The sequence below is a fragment of the Nannobrachium achirus genome (assembly GCF_963921795.1).
Source record: "Nannobrachium achirus genome assembly, chromosome: 14".
NCBI classification, from domain to species: Eukaryota; Metazoa; Chordata; class Actinopteri; order Myctophiformes; family Myctophidae; genus Nannobrachium; species Nannobrachium achirus.
Window position 1 is genome coordinate 12,613,011 of NC_137821.1, and position 26,991 is coordinate 12,640,001.

The 26,991-nt window shown below is 44.8% G+C and overlaps 1 protein-coding gene across 1 annotated transcript in view; it reads left to right on the top strand.

Moving 5' to 3' along the window:
• afap1 (actin filament associated protein 1) overlaps nt 1-26,991 on the top strand; it is a 139,718-nt gene that overhangs the window by 32,346 nt on the left and 80,381 nt on the right. The window contains exons 2-3 of the mRNA XM_080741843.1: nt 6,015-6,143; nt 7,748-7,830. Coding sequence (XP_080597969.1) covers nt 6,015-6,143; nt 7,748-7,830 — 212 coding nt within the window. The remainder of the gene's footprint in view (nt 1-6,014; nt 6,144-7,747; nt 7,831-26,991) is intronic.

The window sequence follows — 26,991 nt, forward strand, 5'->3', positions numbered from 1 at the left end:
TACTGATTTAGACCAAAATGCAGGTTTAAATGAATTCTGCAATGAATCTCTGTATTAACAATTCAACAGGATTTCTTTATAAGGCTCACTCATTGTATTACGATATATACGATATTTCTGAAAAGGCATATCGTGGAGACATTGTATCGTCTCAACGATATTTATCACCATATTGCCCACCCCTACGTCAGAATGAGAAAAACTCCACCGGCTGTCTGTCTGTTTGGCTGTCTGTCCCGTCTGTCTATCCGTCACGTCACACTTTTGCCCCTACTCTATCTCTGGCACCGTTGGCCCTATCGATGCCAAACTTTGCACACACACTCCTTGAATGGCAAATCATATCTCACCTGGCCCTCTTCTAGCGCCACCATCAGGCCATTTTTTGCAAAACACATTTTTTGGACACTGCTCCTACAGATTTTGGCCTAAAATCACGCAAAGCGGTACACGGTATCTCTAAAGTCATGTCATCAACATGGATCTGTCCCATTTCCCGTATTCCCTCCTGATTGGCTACGATTGCATCTTACAGTTAATTTAACTCCAAATGGACCAAATGGACCAGGTCCATTTTGTTCCGTTTGCACACTCAGAGTTAGACCTACAAAGGTCCAATTTGGTTCCCTTTGCACACTCTCAGAGTAACAGCCCGTCAAGGGTTCCTATCTATCAATCATTTTAGCTGGGGATCCCCTGGAAAATCCCCTCAAGAACCCCTGGGTGTCCCCGTACACCCTAAAGGCCCTTTTGAATCCTCATTAAAATTGTCTTTACCTTTTTATAGCCTTATGATGTTTGCTCCTCATAAAACTGTTGCGACATGCAAATACTTGCAACCATCCTCCCCAATGGCAGCTGCAAGGAGTTGCATTGGTGTGGACTGGACTGGAATTATTGAATGCTTTAACTATTGAAAAATAGCAGATATACAAGCTCACTGCGAGCTTGCAGATCTGCTATTTTTGTAAAATCGTGAAAATTAGAATTTTTACCCGATTCTATAAGCGTCTTTTGAATCCTTCTAAGATTTTTTGAAAAACCCTATGTTTCTATGTCAGCAATCTGGCTATAGCCATCGTCAAAGAAAAGGTTCTTTTCACTTAACTGGAGCTCAGTTAGTCTGTTCTTGAGAGACTACTATGTCAGTGGTTCTCAAACCTTTTCATGTGAAGGACACCCAAAATGATATTTATTTGGCCACGGACCCCCATCTCAAAATATTTAGTTCCAGGGACCACACAGAAGCAAAATCTTAGTTACTAACGTTCGCTTTGAAAATACATATTCAAAGATTTGCACACATTTTCACGACTTTTTCAAAAATAGCAGATCTACGAGCTCGCAGCTCGCACAAAAAGCATTCAATAATTAACCAAAGCACTTTACAAAGATGTGCATTACTTTTCACCCTGTTTGTACTGTATTTGATAAATTAATTAACAGACACACTATGCATGCACACAGCACATGCAAAAAAGCAGTCCATCTGTAACCAGGTGTGGTTATTTCAATAAAAACTACCTAACCCTTCTATGTGTACGGTGCATGCATGGATATGCTATTCATTATCTGGGTTAGGAAGGCAGTGGCCCTAAAGCAGAAAAAAAACATGAAAAACGATATAATGCAATTGTTTTGACTAATATTGTGAGTAATAGTCGTTATCGAGGAATTCAACAACGTTATCGAATATCGAAGATTTTCCTAATATCGCCCAGCCTTCATTCATACACAGATGGCAGAGGAAACCATGCAAGACACCAACTTGCTCATCGGGAGCAACTAGGGGTTCAGCGTCTTAGTCAAGGACACCTCCACACTATCTCTGGGGGAGCCTGGGATTAGGGCTGTCACGATTATGACATTTTACATGACGATTAGTTGTCCCTCAAATAATTGCGATTAACGATTTAATTGTGTTTTTGTCGTTGACAATTACATCTCTGTTTGGCTTGTAGGCTTTTAAGTTGCACATGGCAGATATGACACATAACGTAAATATGCAAAGAAATTACTGACATAATTGTCAACTTTATACTAAAAAGAACATTGGTAGTGGAAATAGCCGATCTACAGGCTCACAACGCATCGCGATGCGACGCGTTGTGAGCTTGTAGATCTGCTATTTCCACTATTTTAACATTTTTCAACAAGGAAACGATTATGACGATTATGAAAAATAATCACGATTATGTCAAATAATTGCGATTAGACGATTATGTGATAATTGTGACAGCCCTACCTGGGATCGAACCCTGCGGTTCCCATCCGGCCGCTCTACCGGCCACTCTACCCCTGAGCCACTGCCGCCCAGCTGTTACAGCTGTTTTGTTGCAAGTATTTGCGATTTAGTTGCATCGGTGCGGCCTGGTCTTTACCTCAACTGCTTGCTATGTGTGTTTAAACAGCTCCTACCCTTTGAGGGGCTGTGTTTTCCACTGATGGCTATAATTCGACTGGATGAGATGGATCCCTCAGGTGGTTTGCCAGGTGCTGGCACTAAATGGGCACTAAACTAAAAAATCCTGTCTCCGGGGGAGCTTGGCTGATTGATTGACTGACTGAGGGGCGGGCAGCCGTCGCTACCCGGTTGCCTGCTAGCTGTCTGTTTTTTATAGCCGCGTGTTTTACGACGCCACATTTACCAATCCACCGAATCCGACGCCAGCTATCTCTTTGTGCCTCTTGTACCAACGTGTGTGTAGAACGAATCATAAAAACATGGGACGTACGCGATGTTGAGAATGTCCGTTGTGCCAATAGATGGTATGCACTGGCATGAGATTTGCCTTGATGATAAGAGAGTGGCATATAGGAGGTGTATTTTTTGGAGCGGTGACAGCCGCTTCCTACATTTGACTTGGTGTGTCCCTATGTGTGGTGCAGCACAGTTTGGTGCAGCACGAACAGCTGCAATACCGCTGGGTGACCAAGTGGTGCTGTTGAGCAGCTTAGACACGCACGCACGCACGCACGCACGCACACAACCACAACCACAAACAATCGCACTCGCACTCGCGCGCGCACACACACACACACACACACACTCACACTCATAGTTCCTATTCACCGGTTCGATGTCACAATGATATTGTTATATTATCAATCATAGTGTTTTGCCAATTATTTGGGGGCCCACAGCTTGGGAATCGCTGTAGATTTAGAAAAAAATCTTCAGTTGACATGTTTGAGTGAAAGCTGGGAGTGGGTTAGATGAAAGGTCGGTGGGGTTATCTCTGTGGAATTCACTCCCCCAACCCACCCCAAAACAGCCCCCCCCCCCCCCCCCCCCCAACCATCTCTTCTTTTAAAACCCTCCCTCAAAACCCACCTCTTCAGGCCTGCTTTCCCCCGCTACACCCCTCCAACCCCCCCTTTGTTTTTGTTTTGTTGCTGCATGGACGTGATTTCTCATTTTCTACCTAATAAATGTTTATTTCTCCTTTCCTTCCCCCACGTAGAGCGACTTTGACTGTGTGCGTGTTTTCTTCATTGAAAACATTGAAGCATTAACAACAGATTGTGTGTGTGTGTGTGTGTGTGTGTGTGTGTGTGTGTGTGTGTGTGTGTGTGTGTGTGTGTGTGTGTGTGTGTGTGTGTGTGTGTGTGTGTGTGTGTGTGTGTGTGTGTGGAGGGGGGGTAACCGTTGTGTTGTTCGTTGTGTTGTCGTTGTGATGTTGTAGTTGTGTGGATGTGGGGTGGGGTGTGTAACCGTTGTGTTGTTTAGAGCCCGACCAGTATATATCGATCTGGCCAATGCGTCAGTCATTATTTGACCTTTTGACATCGGTATTGGCAGTTATGCAGCCGAATAGTCCCCATATATTTACCACGTTCAACCTTTCCGTCCATATATTCGTGAAAATGCTATTTTTGTAGGGCTTTGTGTTTAAATAAATACATCCAAGTTGCATGTTCTCAAAAGCTCGATAAACTTAAGTAATACGATTATTACTTAAGTTTTAATTTAGCTCTGTATTGTTGAATCTTCATCCTTCCTTTGTTTTTCCCTGTACACAACAGTACTTCTTTTTTCTTTCTTACTTCCCTGTAACTGTAACCTTAAAGGACCAGGTCACCTCTGGGACAGCCAGATCTTATTTTATTGTTGTGTGGGACACGATCAACACAATCCTGAATTATTTTTCGTGTTCAATCTGTGTTTTTAGATATGTTAGTATTTCAGCATGCTACAACTGGTCATATGATGCATTTTGCATCATATGACCAGTTGTAGCATGCTGAAATCGGCTGAAATACTAAAATATCTAAAAACACAGATTGAACACAAAAAATAACTCAAGATTGTGTTGATCGTGTCCCACACAACAATAAAATAAGATCTGGTTGTACCAGAGGTGACCTGGTCCTTTAAACTGCTGTGCCACCTCCGGGCAGCTGAATTTCCCCCTTGGGATAATAAAGGTATTTATCTATTTACACCACTTATTGTGTGGATGCGGGGTGTGTAGCCGATGTGTGGTTGTTTTTGCAGCGATGGACACGTTTGTGTGATGATGTAGTTGTGTGGATGCGGTGGTGTGTAACGGTGTGTTGTTGTGTAGTTGTCTTTGCAGCGATGGAGGAGTTGGTGTGATGATGTAGTTGTGTGGATGCAGGGTGTGTAACCGGTGTGTGGTTGTCTTTGCAGCGATGGAGGAGTTGGTGTGATGATGTAGTTGTGTGGATTAGGGGTGCCACGGTTCACGGTATAAAACCGAACCGTACGGTACGCCCTGCACGGTACCCGAACCGTACGCCTTCATGTGAACCGCAGTCTTTTTGTGTTTGCAAATTAATTAATTTCTTACAGCTGGACAGCCACTGTGCATCGTGCACAAGACAATCTCCACTAAACCCCGCTCCGCAAGTAAACACGCACTAATGTCCCATCACCGTTAGCCCTCACCCCCACCTACTCTGTAACAAGAGCCGACATTCACACTCGCAGCAGAGCAAAGCAGTTGAGTCCTCACAGAGACAGAAAAACAAAACGAAGCAGCTAGTCGCTAAGCTGTGCAGTGCGGAGCGCACGCATTGTAGTTGTTGTAACATGGAGAACAAGTCCAGGAGAAATCTGCTTGTTGTTGTTAGTCCCAAACATCATTACAGTCTGTTTTTAGACTGACCATAGCAGGCAGCGTTAGCAAGCAACAAAGCCAAACGTAGCGTAGCCCCCAGCCAGAGTGTCAGACACCCGCTACTAGTCTCACTCACTGACTGACTGGAGGAACAACGCATGGTGAGTGTTGTTGCCATGTCTGATTATTATAAGCCACGTTGAGCTTGTTTTTATGTAAAGTTGCTTGTAGGCTAAATAATGGTGGATGCGGTGGTGAGCTTGTAGATCGGCTCGGCCACTTTCAAATAGCCGACGTGTATAGGTTTAAAGACCTCACGTGGCCTATATTCACTTATTTAAGCCTTGTTTTCATAGATCTGGTTGCTTATTCCTCTCACAAAGTTTGGCAACACAGTGAACACACCCGTCTATTTTGGTTATAGTAATGAAAACTTACAGAGGCTATTTGCTCAAGCTTGTAGCCTACTAGTACTATAGTATCTCTTGTTGTGTGCAAAACAATTTGTTCATAAATAAAGCACTTTGAAACTGAAGACAATGGCCAATATTGATGATAATAGAAAAGAAAATAATTTTCCCCCTTTTTATTTTAATTTTATATTATTATTAATTTTTTTAACCCACCTTAAGGCTAAGAGGCACTGTCATAATTCAATTCGCTTAGAAGCAAAATAAAAATAGATTTTTGGAAAGTAATTTATTTTTATTTATTTTTTTAATGCAAAACACGTACCGAACCGTACCGAAACCGTGACCCCAAAACCGAGGTACGAACCGAACCGTGGGCTAAACGAACCGTGGCACCCCTAAGTGTGGATGCGGGGTGTGTAACCGGTGTGTTGTTGTCTTTGCAGCGATGGAGGAGTTGGTGTGATGATGTAGTTGTGTGGATGCAGGGTGTGTAACCGGTGTGTTGTTGTCTTTGCAGCGATGGAGGAGTTGGTGTGTGAACTGCGTCACTTCCTGGACCTGCTGGACAGGGAGTACCTGAGTGCCGGCGTCCGAGAGAAGAAGCTGCACCTGTCCAACATCCTGCACAGAGTCCTGGCTGACAAAGGTTTGGATAAAAAAAACACTTTAAGCCAACATTAACTCATACCTGGGTTGGAAATAGCCGATCTACAAGCTCACAACATTTCATGAACCTGTGGGTCAGCTATTTTTGTCTACATTAGACTAGGCCAGGGGTCTTCAACGTCTTCAGGCCAAGGACCCCTTAACACACCATTAAGGGTCCATGTGGAACTTTCTCAAGAAACAATGAGACACACTGGTGTAGCAGAATGTTTCCAGTAAGCCAGCATGCACAATATCAGCACCCGTTGGACCAGAATGGAATGGAGCCTTCATTAGTATCATTGGTAACATCTTTGTCACTGCATGTACTCTGACACTAAGGCTGGTTGCGGCGCCTATCGCCAGGGAGGTGATGCATCCCTCCGGTGGGGGCTCCTCGCTGGCAGGCGAGCCAGTGGGGTACAATAGCATTGCACTGGCAAGATTCGCATTATGAAGACATTGGCTTTTCAAAAAAAGAAGAAAGAAGAAAGAAAAACAGCTTCATGAATTGTTTGAATCCATGCCTTAGTAACCGGCAGGGGAAAACCCAGGGTTTGGGTAGGGGGAATGAGAAACATGTCTATGACATGGCCGACGTGCCCACAAGCTAAAAAGTGTCTCTTGACCCTCCAGTTTGGTCCGGTGAAGAGAGGAAGTAGCAGGACGCCATGCATTAAGCTTTCTTAATGGACAAAACAGAACATGTCCAGCTTAATCCAGTTAAGCCTGGAATTATTGTACACTTTAGCCATTGAAAAATAGCAGATCTAAGATTGTAGATCTGCTGTTTTTGAAAGATTGCGAAAACTTTTGCAAATCTTTGAAGGGGGGGGGGGGGGGGGGGCCCTGGAACAACATTTTGAGATGGGGGTCCACGTCCATGGACAAATACACGTAATTTTGTGGGTCCTTGACATGAAAAAGTTTGAGAACCACTGATTTATAAGAAGGCTTTAGGAGAGTTATAGAATCGGATCAAAATAATTCAAAGACTTGCACAAATGTTCACGATTATTCAAAAAATAGCAGATCTACAAGCTCGCAAGCTGTGAGCTTGTATATCTGCTATTTTTCACTAGCTAAAGCATAAAACGTGACACAGATTTACGTCCCCGGTTTAAATGTCTTAAACTGTCTGTCTGGCAGAGTTGAAACGCTTTGGCTCGGAGCGTCATTTAAACATGGATTACGTAAAGGCAAACCAAAGCAAGAAAAGCAGTGCGTATGGCTTTGACTCGGTAGGGGATGGTGATGGCTGTATTTCTCCTGGAGTCTGTGTTTGGTCTTAGCAGGGGGATTCCTTTTTAGTCATCCCAGTAAGCTCATGTGTTTTTATTTTTTACCCAGAACCCCTCGAGACTTTATGAGTCTTCACCACCTCCTCTTCCCCCCTTAAAACATAAAACTGGAGGTTACGTATGTTACCATGGTTATTTTACTTCTGGGAGAGATATATTCCCCTATGGGGATATATTTATTTGTCCCTCGAGAAGAGGGACAAATAAAACCCCTGCATTAGATGCACCATTCCTTCTCAATCAGCCTAACTCACGTCATGACACTGATCCCAAATGTCTCCTCTTTCTCCTCTTCCCTCCGCAGAGCCGTCGTTCAAATCGGAGATTCACAGCGGCCTCCCGGCCCCCCCTCAGATGCCTCTCCCCGAGATCCCTCACCCCTGGCTGGTAAGACCATCAACTTAACTTTGAAATTTGACCTTTGACCATCCAGAAGCATCTAGGCTTCTTTGTATTGGCTGCGCGTTCGTAGCAGAAGTGCTCGTTCACGACTTGGAGCCCCAGCGCGTCCATGAACACAGACTATGACGCAAAACGCGTCACTACGTCACGTTTCACAACCCGGAAGAAGGGGTGAAATTTGGCTTCATGCGCTGGGTGAGCAACTCGATGCAAGTGGACGGGCGGGGATATCTGGTGCCCTCTCTATTCTTCTTATAACTCTAGGTCAGGGGTCTTCAATGTTTTCAGGCCGGGGACCCCCAAACTGATGGGGAGATGGAGCAGGGACCCCCTACCACCTCGTAGGGTGGGGGGGTCGGGGCTACGACATATTTTTTATTTTAAACATGTACAAGTTACAGCGAGCAGGGTGGGCCGTACCACTACCATTTCTAAACATACTACTTATTAACTGAGAACCAATGTCAATAATATCAACAATCTGTCAATTGCATAGTAATCATGTATTCAAGCTATTCAAAATGGATAGAATCATGATTTATTTTTTTGCATAAATGTGAAAAAAAACATTTTTTGAAACCTTTTTTTTTTTTTTTTTTTTTTTTAAGCAATAATTTCGCCGACCCCCTGCAGTACCTCCGCGGACCCCCTAGGGGTCGCGGACCCCCTGTTGAAGACCCCTGCTCTAGGTCATTGCACACTGAGGGTACGTTCAGATATCTGGCTCGTACGGCTTGCGAAACGCCCCTGCCTATAGCAGCATTACTCCCTTAACCTTTGAACCTTCACACTTGAGCAGCTAATGTGGGTGTCAACACAGTGACGTTCTTCCTGCGTTTAGCTCTGTCCCATTGGTTAGTGTTTAGGTCTGTCCCATTGGTTAGTGTTTAGGTCTGTCCCATTGGTTAGTGTGTATCACAGCCGGGTGAGGAGAGTACAGCAGTGCTGAACCATGAACCTGTATTGAACCCTTAAGCCCGTAGTATCGCGTGGCTAGACTGTTGCCTCCACGATTTGCAAATGCTCCTGGCATACAGTCTGGGGGACGGAAGTTCTAACGATGAGTGCGAGATAAAAAGGATGTGACGCTCCCGCTACCATTGGTGCAGTGGCGATAACAAGTCCTACTTGAAGCGTTATGTCTTGTTTCAATATTTTTTGGGGGAGTTAATTCGTTTTTCTCTGGTGTTATTGGTGTTACTTAACTTCCATGATGTTTTCAAATGTTTTCTTAAACTATACACGCATAGCAAGAATATGCCGCTGTTTCTGTTATGTTTCCAATAGGACTACAGTTCTATGCAGCAGTGACTACTTCCGTTACTCACCGTTTTGGGAATTGTAGTTCCAGACTCTATATAGCATTTGGAAATTGTGGAATAGTTGTCTGGCTATGCGAGACTATTAAGCCTGTGACCCCGCAACGGCACAATGCATCTTCCATCAGAGACCTAACGCCTCTTCCGGGTTGTTCTCTTAACATGGGAGTGAATGGGGGTCAATGCATCTGTCTCTGACTGTCTGAACGTACCCATGCTGGGAAAGCGGAGTCACCAACCACAAGCTGATCCTCAACAACACAAAGCGTTCAGACGCGACTGCATGGTCGCCTGGAGGAAAAAACCTGGCCCAAAGCATAACCTCGCTCTCGGGCAGAAACCTCTTATCTCCATATTTTAACGCTGACGAAGACCAAAAAGGTTGTGCGTTGCTCCTGTCCAGTGAGGTAAATAAAATCAGGTGAAAGGGAGATTCCTTGAGTGCTGGCAACTTCTTCCCTGTCTCATGTTATTTTGAGCCGTGCACCAAAAAGACTTTAACTAATCTGCTGTCAAAAACAACACTGTCACACAGAAGCATCAAAAGTACAGTTTACTTGACTTGGAATCCTGAAAAGTAAACCGTTGTGTGGACATAGGAGGTTTCCGCCCGACCAGAGCTCGATATAATATTTAGTCTGGGGGCAGAAAAAGATCACATGTTTCCCTTAGAAGAGAAAAGACTCATATAATTTAAAGTCTTTTCTCTCACACGTCTTTAGATGTGGCCGGGGGGGAGGATGACGTGCTCTGCGTTACATGCGGTCCCGATCGGGTTACCGGCGCGATGACAGCTCGCTATGTATCACAATGGGGCCTGCTGGGATTTCATTTTGCTCTCTTTTTGTGTTTTTTTTTTAAACCATAAAGTCTGTACAAAAAAAATAAAAGATGAAATAACATTATCCTAGTGATAAAGCCGATCTTACGGTATTACTGCGACCGGACCCTGTCAGGGGGACAGAGATTTGGGGCCCTATTATGATCCAGGTCTTATGCCTTATGCCTTAACTTCTTTGCCTTTTTTTACTATTTAGTTTTTGTTTTTTTAAATATTTCAAATAGCTGATCTGCAAGTTCACAACGTGCAGATGTAGATCAGAATTTGAAGTATTTAAAAATGTTTTTGAAAATAGTGAAAAAAAGGTAAAGAAGTTAAGGCATAAGGCATACGACCTGGATCATAATAGCGCCCTAACCTCTAATGATATACGTAGGGTATTTTTTTTTCTCACGCTTTTGCACTGACCAAATGATTGGCGTTGCACTGATAATAATTATTTGTTTTATGACAAGATACGGCGAGACCCTTTATGAAGCGCTGACTGTAATGGACACTTTCCCCTCCATATACTGTTGCTCTGTATTGTTGATGCTTCTTTCTGGCTTCTGTTTTTTGCCTAGTATTGCTGTACGTACGCAACAGTACTTATTTATATTTTTTTGGAGCGGTGTCGCAAACCGCTTCCCACGTTTGACGTTTTGACTCTCACACGTAACTCTGCCATACATTTCCCTAGCAACGTGATTTCAACTTTAAAATGCTCACACAACTCGGGCCTTTTTTCTGAAAGCCCCGGGTTGAAGCCCCGGGTTGAAGCCCCGTCCCCTCTTACAAGTCTGTTGTTTCCGCCCGCCCTGAAAGTCGCTTCTCACCTTAGGGCGTCTTACTAATGTAGTCATGTCCTTCCTTTAATGAAATGAACTGCTCAAATGCACTGCTCCTCTTCAAAATGTTCCTTACTCTTCATCTGTAACTCTGTAACCTTTACTGCAGTAAAGCAATGACACAGCAGGTAGCCTCTGTCACGTGACTGCCAGGTGGGATGACGTTACATGACGAGGTTGAAGCCCGTTTGAGTCGTTTTACGAGAGTGTTCTTCTCAAAGTGGGGTCCTTTTTTAAGAGGTTCCAGAAGGCCCCCCCCCAGATAAGCGAATGGCAACTGTTGAGTTTGTTTAACAAATGGAACCAAAAAGGACCCTTAGATTTGGTTCCATTTGGTTCCGCTCTCAAGAGTTTTAATGTAAAGAGGCGTTTGCCGTGTATGTGATAGAACATCTGCGTCTACGTGTGTGGGTGAGATGGTGTAAACACGCGCGCGCGTGGGTGTGCGTGCGCATGTTTGTGTGCATCTGTGTGGGGTTGGGGGTATTGTATACACGTTTATGTATGTATGAGAGAGAGAGTGTGTGTGTGTGTGTGTGTGTGTGTGTGTGTGTGTGTGTGTGTGTGTGTGTGTGTGTGTGTGTGTGTGTGTGTGTGTGTGTGTGTGTGTGTGTGTGTGTGTGTGTGTGTGTGTGTGTGTGTGTGTCTCGGAGCAGATGGGTGTCTTATGAAAGCCAGGTGTCTCTTGATAGCTCGCTAAGCCGCAGAAAGCCACAACACCTTGTTCTACAACACACGCACACACGCACACACACACACACACTCACACTCACACACACACACACACACACACACACGCACACGCACACGCACACACACATACACGCGCGTGCGTGCCCGAGCAAGGTCTTACAGTGCAGTTTGTAATTAGAAGCAGCCGACAGCCCCCGCCACCTCTGGTCAGGTGTGTGTGTGTGTGTGTGTGTGTGTGTGTGTGTGTGTGTGTGTGTGTGTGTGTGTGTGTGTGTGTGTGTGTGTGTGTGTGTGTGTGTGTGTGTGTGTGTGTGTGTGTGTGTGTGTGTGTGTGTGTGGCAACAGAGTTGTTCCCGGAACGCTGGAGGGAGGAGAAGAGGGAGGGATGTTTTCTTTTTGTCCGTCTGTCTGTCTGTCTGAATGTCCCTCCCTGTCTCACTCCTTCACCTACTCTTCTTTTCTCTCTCTCTCTCTCTCTGTGTGTAAACGACATCACATTCCACCACTGACCTGTGGGTACACTGTCAGTTTAACCCTTACGGCAGGTGGTCTTCAACAGGGGGTCCGGGACCCCTGGGGGGTCCCCAGAGTTTCTACAAGGGGTCCTTCAAATCTTTGTTTGATATACACAAAGATTTCTCCTTTTTTATATTAACCACTTGAACCCTAACGTCTGTATTCTGAGAGCCAAAAATAGCAGATCTACAAGCTCACAATGCCTCTCGCTGTGAGGCGTTGTGAGCTTGTAGATCTGCTATTTTCGGCAAAGAGGTTTGGTGTAGAGGGGGAAAAAGAGCAGACCATGTACAGAGTGAAAGGTCAAGTCAAAGTATTGACGGTTCAAGTGGTTAAATATCTGAAAACACAAATTGACATGAATCCAAAATACACTGATGATTGTGCTGGCAAACAGTGAAACTATATGGAATCTGGCCTGGGGGTCCCTGCTTCACCTCTCTCTCAGCTAAGGGGTCCTTGGCCTGAACACGTTGAAGACCCCTGCCTCACAGGTTCACTTCTTACACTCTGACTTTAACTTGATCTTCAGGACCCTCACTCTCCCTCACTCCCACCTCTGTCTGTTTCTCTGTTCTTAGGTTGTATTCATGTCAGAGTAGAGAAGGAAAGGAAAGTGTTCTGAAGAGAGAGAGCGAGAGACGCACGCACACATACGCAACTAAACAAAAGGGCGAATCGGGAGGCGTGAACAAGGTTGTGGTCCGGCTGGGAAAGGAGAGAGAGAGTGGAGAGTTAACTCTTAAAAAAAACATGTCAGTATATTTATGCACCACAACGTTGATCTTGCTGTCTTCAGTATTTACTGCTCCTTTCTTCTTTCTGACGTCTCTATTTTGGGCAAGTCAGCATACTCGAAAATGTCCAAGAAATTGTCAAAGTTTATCAGATATACAGCTTATATAACTGACAATGCATCATGTTCTGAACTTGTGTCTCGGCAGTTAAACTTGTAGATTAGAAGTATAAAACAGGGCCCAAAGTGGTTACAGTATATCTTCCCTTTACATTTCTGGAGGGAACACGGCAAATACTTGGGATGTCGGCGCGGTAGTGTGACATTCTACGTTTTGCACCCGGCGGCTTCTACGTCGTTTTCACCCACCTAAAACGTGGCAATTAGCGTCGGAGCCACAGAAGTCACACCAGAGCGGAGAAAGTGGGGGGGAACGCAATAAATAGACGAGAGCGCGAGTGCCATTTAACCCTTTTAGACATTTGAACCACTTTAATGCATTAGTTTATACTTTGGATATTATATATAGCTGATATACAAGCTCGTAGCACGGCGCCGAGTGCTGCGCCACAAGCTCATAGATCTGCTATTTTTGGAAAATCGTGAAAATGAGCGCAAATCTTTGAATATATATGTATTTTTAAATTGAAGGTTTTTAACTAAAATCTTTGCCTCTGGGGGTCCCTGGAACAAAATATTTTGAGATGGGGGGGTCCTTGACACGAAAAGGTTTGAGCACCACTGACATGGAAACACTTGATTTTAGAAGACGTTGGTAGAATCGACCTCAGGTGGTGCCATAGTTTTGTACTTTTTCTGTTTTGTATGTGTCTATGGAGTTAACATTACTCTAATAGACCCCCAGGTCGTGTGGTTATAGTGAATATGTCTTCCCTGTGTATTTTTGCTTTCTTCCTGAAAGCTGAAAGAGTCAAAAGGTCCAATTGAAATACACCGCTGTAATGACATCATAATATCATTCCCTCCCCTTATATAGCAACACTGTGGGTGTGGCTAACTTCAGCTGGGTCACCACCCACCTTACAACCAGGCATACCTAATGAACAATGGAAACATTGTTCATTAAGTACTTTTCTGTACACTTATTGAAAAGAATCTTCCTACAAGTATAATCATAATACCTGATGATCATGTTATAGGGAGTAAAAATCACGGCACAATGTCTTTAATGGGTTAAGAGTCAGACAAGCGAGGAGAAAGAGAGAGAGAGAGAGAGAGAATGGGAGAGAGGGTGTGTAAGAGGGAGGAGGAGGACCGGCCGTCGCGGTCCGTCTGTGACCCGGTCGCGGCCCAGCGGCGAGCCAAACCCTCACCGCTCTGCAGTCTGCAGCGGCATCATCATCGTTGTTGCCGGGTAGAACAACCTTGTATGTCCAAAACTCTTCGTTTCTACACAAAACTAGTGAATACAGCCGATCTACAAGTGCACAACGCCTCGCGTCGCGAGGCGTTGTGCGCTTGTAGATCGGCTGTTTTCACTAGTTTTGTGCGAGGGGTCTTGCGTGACGAAGCAGTTGTGAAACTTGGGAGATACGAGGTTGTCTGCCCGACGGCGACGACCTGAGAGCACTGTGTGGGTGGAGGCCTCAGGTCCCATAGCCCAAAGAGATGGGATTGGGAGGCGGGCGACGCGATTGGCCGGTCGGTTGCCAGGGAGGCGAGCGCTCTAGTTTTTAATGATATACATGTATATATCCATGGATGATGAAGTTCCCAGTGGTTCAGGACTGATGTCAAGTAATTTGGATGTCACAGAGGCTGGACATGTCTTAAAGGAGTAGTTCACCCCCAAAATGACCTTCCCCCCCATTGATTACTCATGCCATGGAGACTTGAGTTCAATAATATTCTTTTGTAATTGTCGCCTTCCTAAGGGAAAAAAAAAGCATTTGGGTCCCCATCCGAAATCAATGGGCTAAATGTATTGCAATCAAATGATTGTCTTAGTAATAAGACAAAAAAACGAATAATATTGAACTCAAGTATCCATAGCATGAAGTAATTTGTGTTGGGGGTAAACTACTCCTTTAACTCTTCGTTTTTGTGCCACTTTAACCCATTACAAGCATAAACAAATTGTGAAAAACCATGCAGAACAATAAAACAGAACAGGTCGAGTAATGCTTTTGCATTACTTTGATGAAAACGTTATATGTAAGTAAGTAAGTAAGTAAACTTTATTTATATAGCACCTTTCGAAACAAGGTTACAAAGTGCTTTACAGTATAAACAAAATAGACAATAACAAGATACAGGGTAAAAATATGAACAAGATTAAAAATACAAAAATACAATACAAAAGAAACCCAGGAAATGGGCAAAGACCTGAACAAGGGGGCAATAAAGTATCAAGAAGTAAAATGAATTTGAAACAGGTGAGTTTTCAACAAACGTTTAAAACTGTCAACTGACTCAGCAGTTTTTAAAGGCAGAGGTAATGCGTTCCACAAAGTAGGAGCCACCACTGCGAAGGCCCGATCTCCCTTCGTCTTAAGATAAGACACAGGGACTTCCAGAAGGCCCTTGTTGGAGGATCTAAGAGATCGTGCATTGGTTTTAGGGGGCAAAAGGTCAACAATGTAAAGTGGGGCCAGCCCATGCAACGCTTTAAAAGTGATCAAGAGTATTTTGAAATCAATTCTAGCTTTGATAGGTAGCCAGTGAAGTGAGGCTAACACCGGGGTTATGTGTGCTCTGCGGTTAGTGCTGGTGAGGATTCTGGCTGCAGTATTTTGTACAAGTTGTAGACGGGAAAGTGATGAACGACTGAGGGTGGTGTAGAGTCCATTACAATAATCAAGACGGGAGGAGACGAAAGCATGCATAATTTTTTCAAGATCTTGGGGAGAGAGAATTGACTTAATTTTTGCAATGTTTCGTAGATGGTAAAAACAGGCCTGGGTAACCTTCTTAACATGGAACTCAAGATTTAAGTTGTTGTCGAAAAAGACACCCAAGTTCTTGACTGTCTGTTTGACATTCATTGCCAGCGGTCCAAGGGATAGCCGCATGTCATTTGAGCTACTCTCCGGGCCAATTATAAGAATTTCGGTTTTGTCTGCGTTTAGTTGTAAGTAGTTGTGAGCCATCCAGTTTTTTATCCTAGTTAAACAATCATACATGACTGTGAGCTTACTGAGGTTGTTTTGTTTGAAAGAGAGATACATGTAATGTAATGTGTTCAAAACCTAAGTCTATTTTCCTAAGTGAGTCCAAGACACGTGAAACTAGTCAACCTGTTCCACTGTTTAACCATGAATGAGGACTGGGTTAAGTCCAGTGTGGGTTGTTTCAATGACCGTTTCTGAACACTTCAGAAACGGATTTAGTGGTTTAGAACAGTGGTTCTCGAAAAAATTGCAGATGTACAGATGTTTTCCAAGGTCTGACTCCTTATTGAACCCTACGCACGCACGCACGCACGCACACACACACACACACACCTGCACACGCGCGCACAGAGACTAATATGATTAGGAAATCAGCCCAGCCGACAGGATGTCGGTTAATCAGATAGACAAAGATTAGATGATTGGGCCATTTTAGTCCCCAAAGCTCACAGTGGCCTGCTTTGAACTGCCCTGTGGGCTTCCATTTAGGACTGTGTGTGTATGTGTGTGCACGCGCCCATGTGTGTGTGCGTGAGCGGGGGTGTGTGTGTCCAGTTGGCATGTGTGTGAAGGGGTCAATTAGAAGTCGGTCCCCCCCAAAATTGGCTCCTCCACCGACATTGTCATATACCCATAATGCATTGCGCATTACACTGAGCCCCTAGCTTTTTAGAAATCGGCACCGCCTCAAGAGCTGGAGCCACGGGCCAACACTTTAAACCCAACAGAATGACGGCAAAGACTGATGGATTTTCTTTTTACAAGAAAGCGAGTTTCTTTTGATGGATTTAAAGATTATGTCAACAGATCCGTCTTCTTTGAGTTATAAAACCCCAAGGCCCCGACATTTCAGCAGGTCCTGGGAGACTCTCATTATGTGAGTGGGGTCTGGACGGGGACCCCCAGGGGTCCTTGAGGGGGGTTCCAGGGGGTCCCCAGGCAGAATGATTTAATATAGCATCAAAACCACTACTTAACCCTACATGGTACACAGTGCATTGCCTATTTTTATGAATTTTTGAATACTTTTGAAAAAGACAAATCTAATCATTGCTGTCAGCCATAAACCTCTTATCTATTCTACATAGCGTCGTTGTCGGGTGGAAACCTTGTATGTCCAAAACCATTAATTTTGTAAATATCATTTTAAAAAACGATCTAAAAAAAACCTAAAAAAAAACACAGCCGATCTACCTGCACACAACGCCACAAGGCGTGCTTGTAGATCTGCTGTTTTCACTACCTTTGTGTGCCAGCATTGTGTGATGAAGCAGGGCTTTACTTTGTGAAAAAAATAAAAAATTGAAACTTGAAGATACAAGGTTTTTGCCCGACAGTGACGATATTCTAATGTGTTTTTTTGTAAATCAACACAGTACTTGATCATATACAGCATCACACAAAAGTAGCAAACCCACAAGCTCGAAGCACGGCGCAAAGCAACATGTTTTGAGATTGTAGATCTACTACTATTACAGTTTTTTATTTGAATCCTGTAGGCGTAAAGTAACGGTTTTGGAAAGTTTCCACCCGACAGAGCAAACATGAGGGTCTGTACACTGCAAATTCAGATATACAATTGTTCCTTGAATGCTTACTTGGATAACTTAACTTTCGGCCGTGTCCTCAATGTGTTTTTTTCCCCCACACAAAGACACTCTCTGTCTTCACAATGTTACACTGTCACACAATTGTCGAGGACACCGACTCGTGACACTGTCATGGGTGTGGGTGTGTGGAGAACCATAAAGAACGTCTTGAATAGTGTCTTCCGGATTGTGCCACACATTTTAGTGTGTCACACGCACACACACACACACACACACACACACACACACACACACACACACACACACACACACACACACACACACACACACACACACAAACACACACACACACCCCTACCTCTCTTTGGCCTCATAAATCTGCATGGCAGTCTGAGGAAGAACATCATTGCACTGTGGTGTGAAGTGTTAAAACTTTACGCGCACGCACGCACGCACGCACGCACGCACACACACACACACACACACACACACACACTCGTGCGCGCACACGCTCGCACACAGAACGACGCCTGGCTCCAATTAAAGCCATAATGACCAGCAGACGTGACAGAATCCAAACCAGAAGATTCTTCTTTCTGTCGTTCTCTCTCTCTCTCTCTCTCTTTCTCTCTCTTTCCATCCCTCTCTCTCTCATTTAGTTGCATCTCTGTTTGTCTGCGGTTCCCCCCCCTCCCCCCGGTCCTATCAACACCTCTCTCACTCTCTGCAATTTACGGTTTAACATTTCAGGGTCGGGACGCTCTTTTTTGGCGAGCGTCCGTCGTCGCGTCAGCGAGAGAGCTAACAGTCAACCACTTAAGCCCTCTCTCTCTCTGCACCGGTGGTTCTCAAACTTTCAACTTGCAAGGTCTCACCTTAATTCTGACAGTGTACAAATGGAAACAAATGGACCTTTTTGGGTTCATTTGGTTCCATTTGTACACTGTCAGAGTTACAGACTTGTATGGGTCAATTTAGACCCCCTTAAAGGAACCCACAATGTCTCTGGAATCCACTTTGGGGCCTTTTCCACCGGCTAAGAACCGGTTCGGGTTATTTCTCCCGCCTATGGGATGAACCAGAGGTGAACAGAGTTGGTTCTGAACCATAAAAGTTGGTTCACGGCTGGTTCGCAAGAACGAACCAAGGTTCCAAGAAAGTTGCCATCCCATAGGCGGGGGAAAGAACCTGAACCGGTTCTTTGCCGGTGGAAAAGGCCCCTTTGAGAACACCAGTGCTTCTTAACCTTTTTCGTGTCGAGGACCCCCACATTGACATGCATTTGGCCGCGTGGGCCGGACCTCCCCCATCCAAATAGGTTTTGTTCCGCGCGTCATCCCCAACCACCAGGCGGCGGCTGGACGTCGTACAACGTCCAGCCGCCGCCTTGAGGGGTCAGCAGCACATGGCGGCGAGGGGGAGAAAAAAACGCGGATCTGTGCAGACGCCGACGGTACACACACCAAAATGACTTCCATCTGTGTTGACGCTGGAGAGAGAGGGGCTTCCCTCCCACCCTCTCTCTCTCTCTCTCTCTCTCTCTCTCTCTCTCTCTCTCTCTCTATCTATCCAAATGCATGTCATTTTGGGGGTCCTTGACATGAAAAAAACTAAACAAAAAAACTTTGACGCCTCTCGTTGTTTCGGTTGCCACAGCGAAAGATGAAAAAAAAAGTGGTGGGAAAGACAGGAAGAAGAAATAAAATAAAACACTTCCAGACAAAAAAAGAAGTCGGTGACGGAGGTGATGTCACCGCTCACAAACCGGCGAGCTAGCAGGAGGAAAGGAAAGCCCCCGGAGGAGGAGAAGGGAGAACAGAACCAGTGGATTCGTCAGCGCGTATAACGACAAAATAATAAAAAAGCCAATTGGGTCATCGACTTCCACCCGCAAATTGGCAACGGACGTCGCCTCATGTCATGCAAATCTCATGTAAATCACACTAACAGGCCCCCGGAGCCTGTTCCAGGAGTGTGTGCCGCATGGCGACGCACTGCTGTCGCAACGCATCATCTACTACTCTCCGCTGGTGTAACGTAACTTGTATGTTTACTAAGTACTTTACTGGAGTATTTTCCAATTTTCAATACTTTAACTTAAAATTTTGCGGGTGCGTGTGTTTGCGGGTGCGTGTGTGTGTGTGTGTGCGCGTGAGTCTATGTGTATTGTCTTTTGCACGAGTTTGCGAAGTACAGTTTGTTTGTACATGCATGAGTGTGCGTTCCTATATTTGCCCAGTGCCAGCTTGCAATCCAGTACAATAGCGCACCGTTCCCATTACCAGACACACCCACGGTTCTTTCCTTCCAACAAAAGCAGCCCCCCCCCCCCCCCCACACACACACAGCTAAGGACCACCGGCCCCTATAGCGGGCTCTCTCCCTCCACGTTGACACCTTATTGTGAGGCGAAAGAAACAGAGGAAGCGGTGGTTGCCGGTAGGTGGGAGGGGGTCTCTGGAAACTAACAGATTAGCCTTCCGCAGACCCTCTCTCTTTCCCCTCGTCTGTGGAAGTACGGTAAATGTTTTTTTGCTTTTTTTTTTAACTTAAGTAAAATAGAAATACAAGTAAAAAGAGGTTTTGGCATCAAAATATACTTAAAGGACCACTTCACCTCTGGTACAACAAGATCTTATTTTATTGTTGTTTGGGACAAGATCAGCACAAACCTGAGTTATTTTTTGTGTTCAATCTGTGTTTTGATATATTTTAGTATTTCAGCATGACTAGTGATGCGTTTTGCATCATATGATGCAAAACGCATCATCATGATGCATCATATGATGCAAAATGCCAAGTTCAGAGGTGAACTGGGCCTTTAAACTTATCAAGTACCCATTATGCAGTTTGTCCCATTTCACGAGTCCGTTATATAAATCGTTTTGCCACGTTTTGCCAAGTGGTTAATCTTCAAAGTAATTCAAGTTTTCAAACAATTGTAGTGGAGTAAATAGTACAACATTTGCCTCTGAGGTGTAGTGGGAGTCGGTGTATTCTTATTGGAAATTGGAAATACTCCAGTAAAGTAAAAAAAGACAAACAAATCTCAAAAGTTACTTCATGCACCTGCATCCCCTTAATCCCCCTTGACTTTCCCTTGAGACAGAAAGGAAGGGAGTTCCTGTGGTTTCACTGCACTTCACTGTCTCTCTGCAGTCTATGTTATGTGATCACTCTGCTTATTGGACAGTAAGTCCATCTGTAGCCTAGATTGTAAATTGTCTCTGTTAGGTGGAAACCTCATTATGTGTCCAAATTCAAAGGCCTCGATTACACATGGGAAGCACCTGCCCTGTGCTTTCCCTGGGGTAGAGTTCTCAACGGGCCTGAAAATTAAGGCCCGGCCCTAACTGGGCCCTAACTGGGTCAGCCTGAGGCCCTACCCGGCCCTTGCCTGGCTCCAGCCAATAGACCCGCCCACTCTCTGAGTGGACTGCTTCTCTTGGTCTGGAATTAGCATATGTCTTTCTGTCGGTGTCCTGGCCGACCTGGCGCACCAACCAATGAAAGCAATGCAAGACCGAGGAGGGGTGGGTCTAACTTTTGAAAATCAACAGAAACAGCGGAGGGAGGGGTGGCTCACCAGAGTTCTTAATTACTCCCTTTGAACTTCAAAAGGGTTCTGAACTGCAGTCATTGATTGAGCCATACAAGTGTCAGTAGCTCGTTAGTGTTTCTCTCTAATCAATGAAACCTCAAAGACAATTACCTGTTTGGTGCCTGTCATAGAGGGGAGGGGGAGGGTGTAATGTTTTGTGTACACAAGTCAAACACAACCCCTCCCTCCAGATCTCTTGTGATTGGGAATTTCAAAATTTAAATCCCCTCCCCTTTGAAATCTCTTACAATGGGGACAATGTCAGACTCAAGCTCCAGCGCAGAGTCTGAAATCAGGCTAACCCGGCCCAACTAGTTAGCATACATTTTAGGCCCTACCCTACCCTAAATGTCGGTTTTGGGTATGGTCAGGTTGTCATTAATCTATCACAGAATAATAGTAGTAAAATAATAAAAAATATATATTTTCTTTTTTCATTGAGCCCGAGGCCCTACCCGGCCCGACTAATTAGCATACATTTTAGGCCCTACCCTACCCTAAACGTCGGTCGGGTTCAGGTATGGTCGGGTTCGGGCAGAATTTGAGAACTCTACCCTGGGGGGAGGCAGGGGGTAAAGCAGCGTCCAATGCATTCCCTATGGAAGTCACATGGTTTTGAAGAAGCAACTCGCCTCTCAGCTGATTCTTGTCTTAAGGGCAGCCTAGAGGCGAGCTTAGAGTAAGTTTGCTCCTTCAAAACCATTTGTTGGACGCTGCTCTTCCCCACTCCTCCACCAGGGGCAAGCACAGGGCAGGTGCTTTCCATGTGTAAATTCAGCCAAAAGCATGAAAAGTAGCAGATCCTAAGCTAAGCTCTGTTAGCAAGTTCTGTTACTTTTCAGACTTTTGTGTGACGCTGTATAGTATGATGAAGTCGGGCGTTAATTTATATGTCGAAAAGAAATCCCACAAAAGGTTGGACTATGGAGATATTCTGCGTGACAGCTAAAGCTAACACAATGTTGTCACTACACTAATTGCATAGAACAGAATTGGGTGTATTCCCAATTCAAATTTATTAGGCATGTTGCAAGATACTGTTATCTAGAGAGACAAACTAAAGTGCTGGATCAGAGTGAAATGGCATGATACCAAGTCTGATAAACACTGGGGTAAACGCCTAAACGGTCATAGTAGTGCAAATAAAATGATTTACAGTAAGTGCTACGAAGACACTTCGGACAGCAACCAGCTTAACTCATACAGTGCCAAACGACTTTTAGATCAACTTTCTCACTATGGACTTCCCTGCCAGACGACTTAAATCGACTTTTACTTAGAAAAAAAACAAAAAAAAATGTTTTTTTTCAAAAAAAATTTTTTTCAAAAGAAATGTTTTGGACCCCATTAAATCTAGTAAACATGATTTCAATCGCGATTTTGCATGTTCCACCCCCATACAACCCCATCTTTCATACAGGATAGCCATCTTTGCTTACATAACATGTAAAACATAATGGCTATTATCTCAAGAATGCCTGAACGGATTTCCAATCTGTTTTTTTTGTTTGAAAGCTGTGAACAGCCTGCACAAACATGGTGCATGATCTGTGCATGGGCGTGCATGATCTGTGCACTATAAATTACATGGAAGTCTATGGAGAGGGCTGGCAGGGAGAACCCAAAGAAGGCATATTTAATTGGCAGTAATGAAAGCCAGGTGGACACTGGGATAGAGCAAGCATTGGTGGGAAGTAGTCAGATGTTTTACTTAAAGGACTGGCGACACCGGCCGAAAATTAACATTATGATACAGTAGGTCACGTGGTGTTTCTTCAAACAGTCTGAGAAGGAGGCGGGGCCGTATCAGTTGGTAGTGAATGTATACTTCGTCCGTCGTGCGGTGCCGCGCAATGCATACTTCGTCCGTCGTGCGGTGCCGCGCACAACCTTGTTGTTAGCGTGTAGCGTGGCTAGCGCTGCACCGCACGGCTATTTGCGAGAGCTATTGTGTGTGTACACACACACACAGGCTACACACACAGAGTGTATGAGCCACGGACCTCAGTCCTCCGAGACAGCAGGACATATGTCTGCTAAAAGGGCTCAAAGCTGCCGAGGAGGAGGAGATGGCTGGACGCTCGTTCTAAGCTTGCTTCGGTGTTTCCCCCAGTGCACCTAGAGTTTAGAAACTCGCCTCCCTACCTCCAGTTCAGCCGTGCGGGCGCGGTTTTCCCCCAGTGCGCCTAGAATTTAGAAACTCGCGTCCCGGCCAGGTCCTCCAGTCAGGTTTAGCGGAAGACACAGCAGGGTATGGCCGACAAAACCGTCCCTTAGACGGGGAGAAGCGTGTTGACCCTCGTAACGAATCTCTGACACCTTTTTTTGAAGAAGACATGTACTTTTTTACCATTTTATAGCGAATGGTGTATAATTTTTACCCCTAGAACTGATAGTTTTAAAGTTGGTTTAGAAAGTCGGAAACACGCCTCGGACAGCTTTTTTTGGGGCAGTTTCAAAAGATAATGATATGGATACTCGACTCCGCGAGTCTCCGCCCCTCCGCCCATATTAGCCCAATCAAAATAATGTATTGCCGTTACTGTACAGAAAGTACTACTTTCAGTACAGTAACTACAATAAATTAATTTGATTGGGTAATTTAACATGGGGGTACATGACATCATTAAAAAAATTGGCTCATTTGATAGCCATAATTAGCTGTTTTGGCCGTGTCACGCCCCCTTTAAGTAAACGTACAGTATTGATACTGCAATGTGGAAATATTCTTTTACAAGTAAAAGTCCAAAGGTATTTGTATCAAAATGCACTTAAAGTACCAAAAGTGGAAATGCAGAAAGTCCCCATTTCACAAGTGTTCAAATCAAAATGAAAATGTATAAAAGAAAATCTTTTGAAAATAGAATATCTGCAAGCTCATAATGCGACGCTGTGTTATACAAAATGTAATGCCTCAACTCTTAGTGCTCGTCAGGGTGGGGAAAATATGATTATTTTGGGGGCCTGAAAAGGTTGAGAAACACTGCTTCACGCCAGTGCAGAACAGAACAGTAGCAGATGGAGTCATAAGTGGGGGCCGTTACAGCGAGACCATCTGAGGACAAAAGCAGGCTGAGGTTGGTGCCAGCGCAGGTCAGCCCCTGAGCCCCCCCCCCCCCCCCCCCCCCCACACACACACACACACACACACACACACACACACACACACACACACACACACACACACACACACACACACACACATGCACTGTCTTTTCATCTTTAGCTACAGTCTGGCATTCATTTATAACTCATTCACATGGCTTTACCTTTACCCTGACCTCAAAATCCTGAAATTTCTGCGTGTGTGTGTGTGTGTGTGTGTGTGTGCATGTGTGCGTGCATGTGTGCGTGCATGCGTGTGCGTTAATATAATAGCAATAGAGAATTAGACTTTTTGAGAAGGACATTTTTTCCTGTTGGGACACTTGGCTTCATTCTGAGAGCCTTCTGCCAGTGCTGCCTCAGTGTGTAAATCGTCGCAGAAGTTACACAACTTTACAAAACTCTACCTCTTTGTAGGATATGGCTACTTTACTTCAGTTCTATACTTTCAGTTGTATTCTGGCTAAGTACTGGGTTGTATTGATGTGGCGCTATTCCGAGGTTTCGAGGTCCCAGTAGTCCGAAGCTAACCTGCCGACCTCGAAACAATGGGACCTCGGACTCGGACTATTGAGATGTTGCCATATTGGATGTGGTGTTACTGGTTCCAGTATGGTTACCTGTTCTCGGTACTCAACTCTATCCCCAAGAGTCCCCGGACCACACTTTGAGAAGCGCTGGACTTTTCAAAGGGGGCCACATTAGAAAATGTTAAAACACCCAGGGGCCGACTTCATCTCCTGACATAATGTACCTTCGGCTGTGAGCTTGTAGATCGCCTATTTTTGGCAAAGAGCTTTGGTGTAGAGGGGGAAAAGAGCAGAGTGAAAGGTCAAATCTATTAAGTTTTGACGGTTCAAGTGGTTAAACATCTGAAAACACAAATTGACATGAATCCAAAATACACTGATGATTGTGCTGTCAAACAATGACACTATATGGAATCTATGAAAAGGTTGTGGGGGGTCCCTGCTTCATCTCTCTCTCAACTAAAAACGTTGAAGACCCCTGCTCTATGTAGTAGAGAGTGAGCAGCTCTCCGGGCCCTGTGCTCAGTGTGCGACCTCTCTCTGGCCTCCACAGCGTCAGACAGGCCGGTCCAGCCCTCCTACGCAGAGGGCCAGAAACAGACCTGCTCGCTACGCCAGGGCTTAGCTTCCGAGACGCTCCAGAGACCAGCGCCTCCCACACCACCGGGGCGTCCAAAAACCGAGGTCAAAGCCTCCCTCTAAAAAAGAAACACTCCCTTAAACTGCACATTATGACCCTGGAGCACTTGTGTAAAGTCACTTTTGTTTTAGTTTTTTTTTCTTTTTTACTGGAATATTACCAAATTTCAATACTTTTACTTCTACTCCACTACATGTTTTTTGAAAACTCTAGTTACTTTGTAGATTTTGATTATTATTACAATACATTAACCACTTAAACCCTGTATACATTTACGCGGATCTGCTATTTTCAAAGATTTTCATACATTCTGAAAACGTGAAATGGGACAGTCAGATTTCTAAGTTTATGCCTTTATTGATAGGGATGGACAGTAGGCTGACAGGAAATGGGGGAGAGAGATGGATAGTGACATGCAGCAAAGGACGTCGGTATCGGGACTTGAACCTTACTTAAGAGTAAATGGGCAAAAGTATTGGCATCAAAATGTACTTAAAGGCACCAAGGCTGGAGCGTTTTTTTGCCAGTAGAGGATTTCTGCAAAAATACGCTCCATTCTCATTGAAATGCATTGGCGGATTCCACTCTAGGTATTTTGGTGTGAGGGCACCCTAACAGAGTATTTCTATATTGCAGTATTGATACTTTTACTCAAGTAAAAAAATGTAGTACTTTTTCCACCACTGAGTACCTCTTGCATCACTCTGTGAGATGTGCGGAGCAGATGCGAGCGGAGCGGCTGCTCGCAGGGGCTCGATCTACAAGCTCACAACGTTTCGCATCGCGACGCGTTGTGAGCTTGTAGATCGGCTGTTTTCAAACATTTTGTACTTTTACTTTTGGTACTTTAAATACACTTTGATGCCAACACTTTCATACTTTTATTCAAGTCCATTTTGAATTCCAGACTTTAACTTGTAAGGGTGCCCTCACACCAAAGTACCTATGAGAGTGGAATCCGTGTTCCGCCAATGCATTTCAATGAGAGTGAAGCGGTTTCATGCCAGCAGAGGATTTCTGCAAAAAAACGCTCCACTCTCATTGAAATGCATTGGCAGAACGCGGATTCCACTCTCAGGTATTTTGGTGTGAGGGCACCCTAACAAAGTATTTCTATATTGCAGTATTGCTACTTTTACTCAAGTAAAAACATTTAGTACTTTTTCCACCACTGAGTACCTCTTGCATCACTCTGTGAGCTGTGTGGAGCAGATGCTCGCGGAGCGGCTGCTCGCGGGGGCAGGGAGCTGCTCAGCTGCAGCACATCACCGCCGTGATTACAGACTGTTTGTTTATGGACGGCGGCGAGGGGCGGAATGTGGAACGACCCACAATGCCGCGCTCCTCGCAGAGCGAGCGGAGGCGCGCGCTCTCCCCTCTAATTGATCTGGACACGTCCTCCTCCCGCGTTGGAAAACGCACTGGCTTTCATATGTGCGGGAGGAGGGAATGCAGGCACGTGCACACATAGACATCAAAGGGGGCTTGAGCCCCTGCCCTTTTATCTGTCTGTAAAAAGTGCCCTTTCCAGACCATGAATGCAGTTTTTACTATGGTGAAAGAAAAGCAAGTGCCCTCTTCCCATGCCATACCTGAAGGCAGCATTCAAGAGAATTGCCTTGTCCAAACTCTCCTGGACTTGAGTGCAGCATCTCAT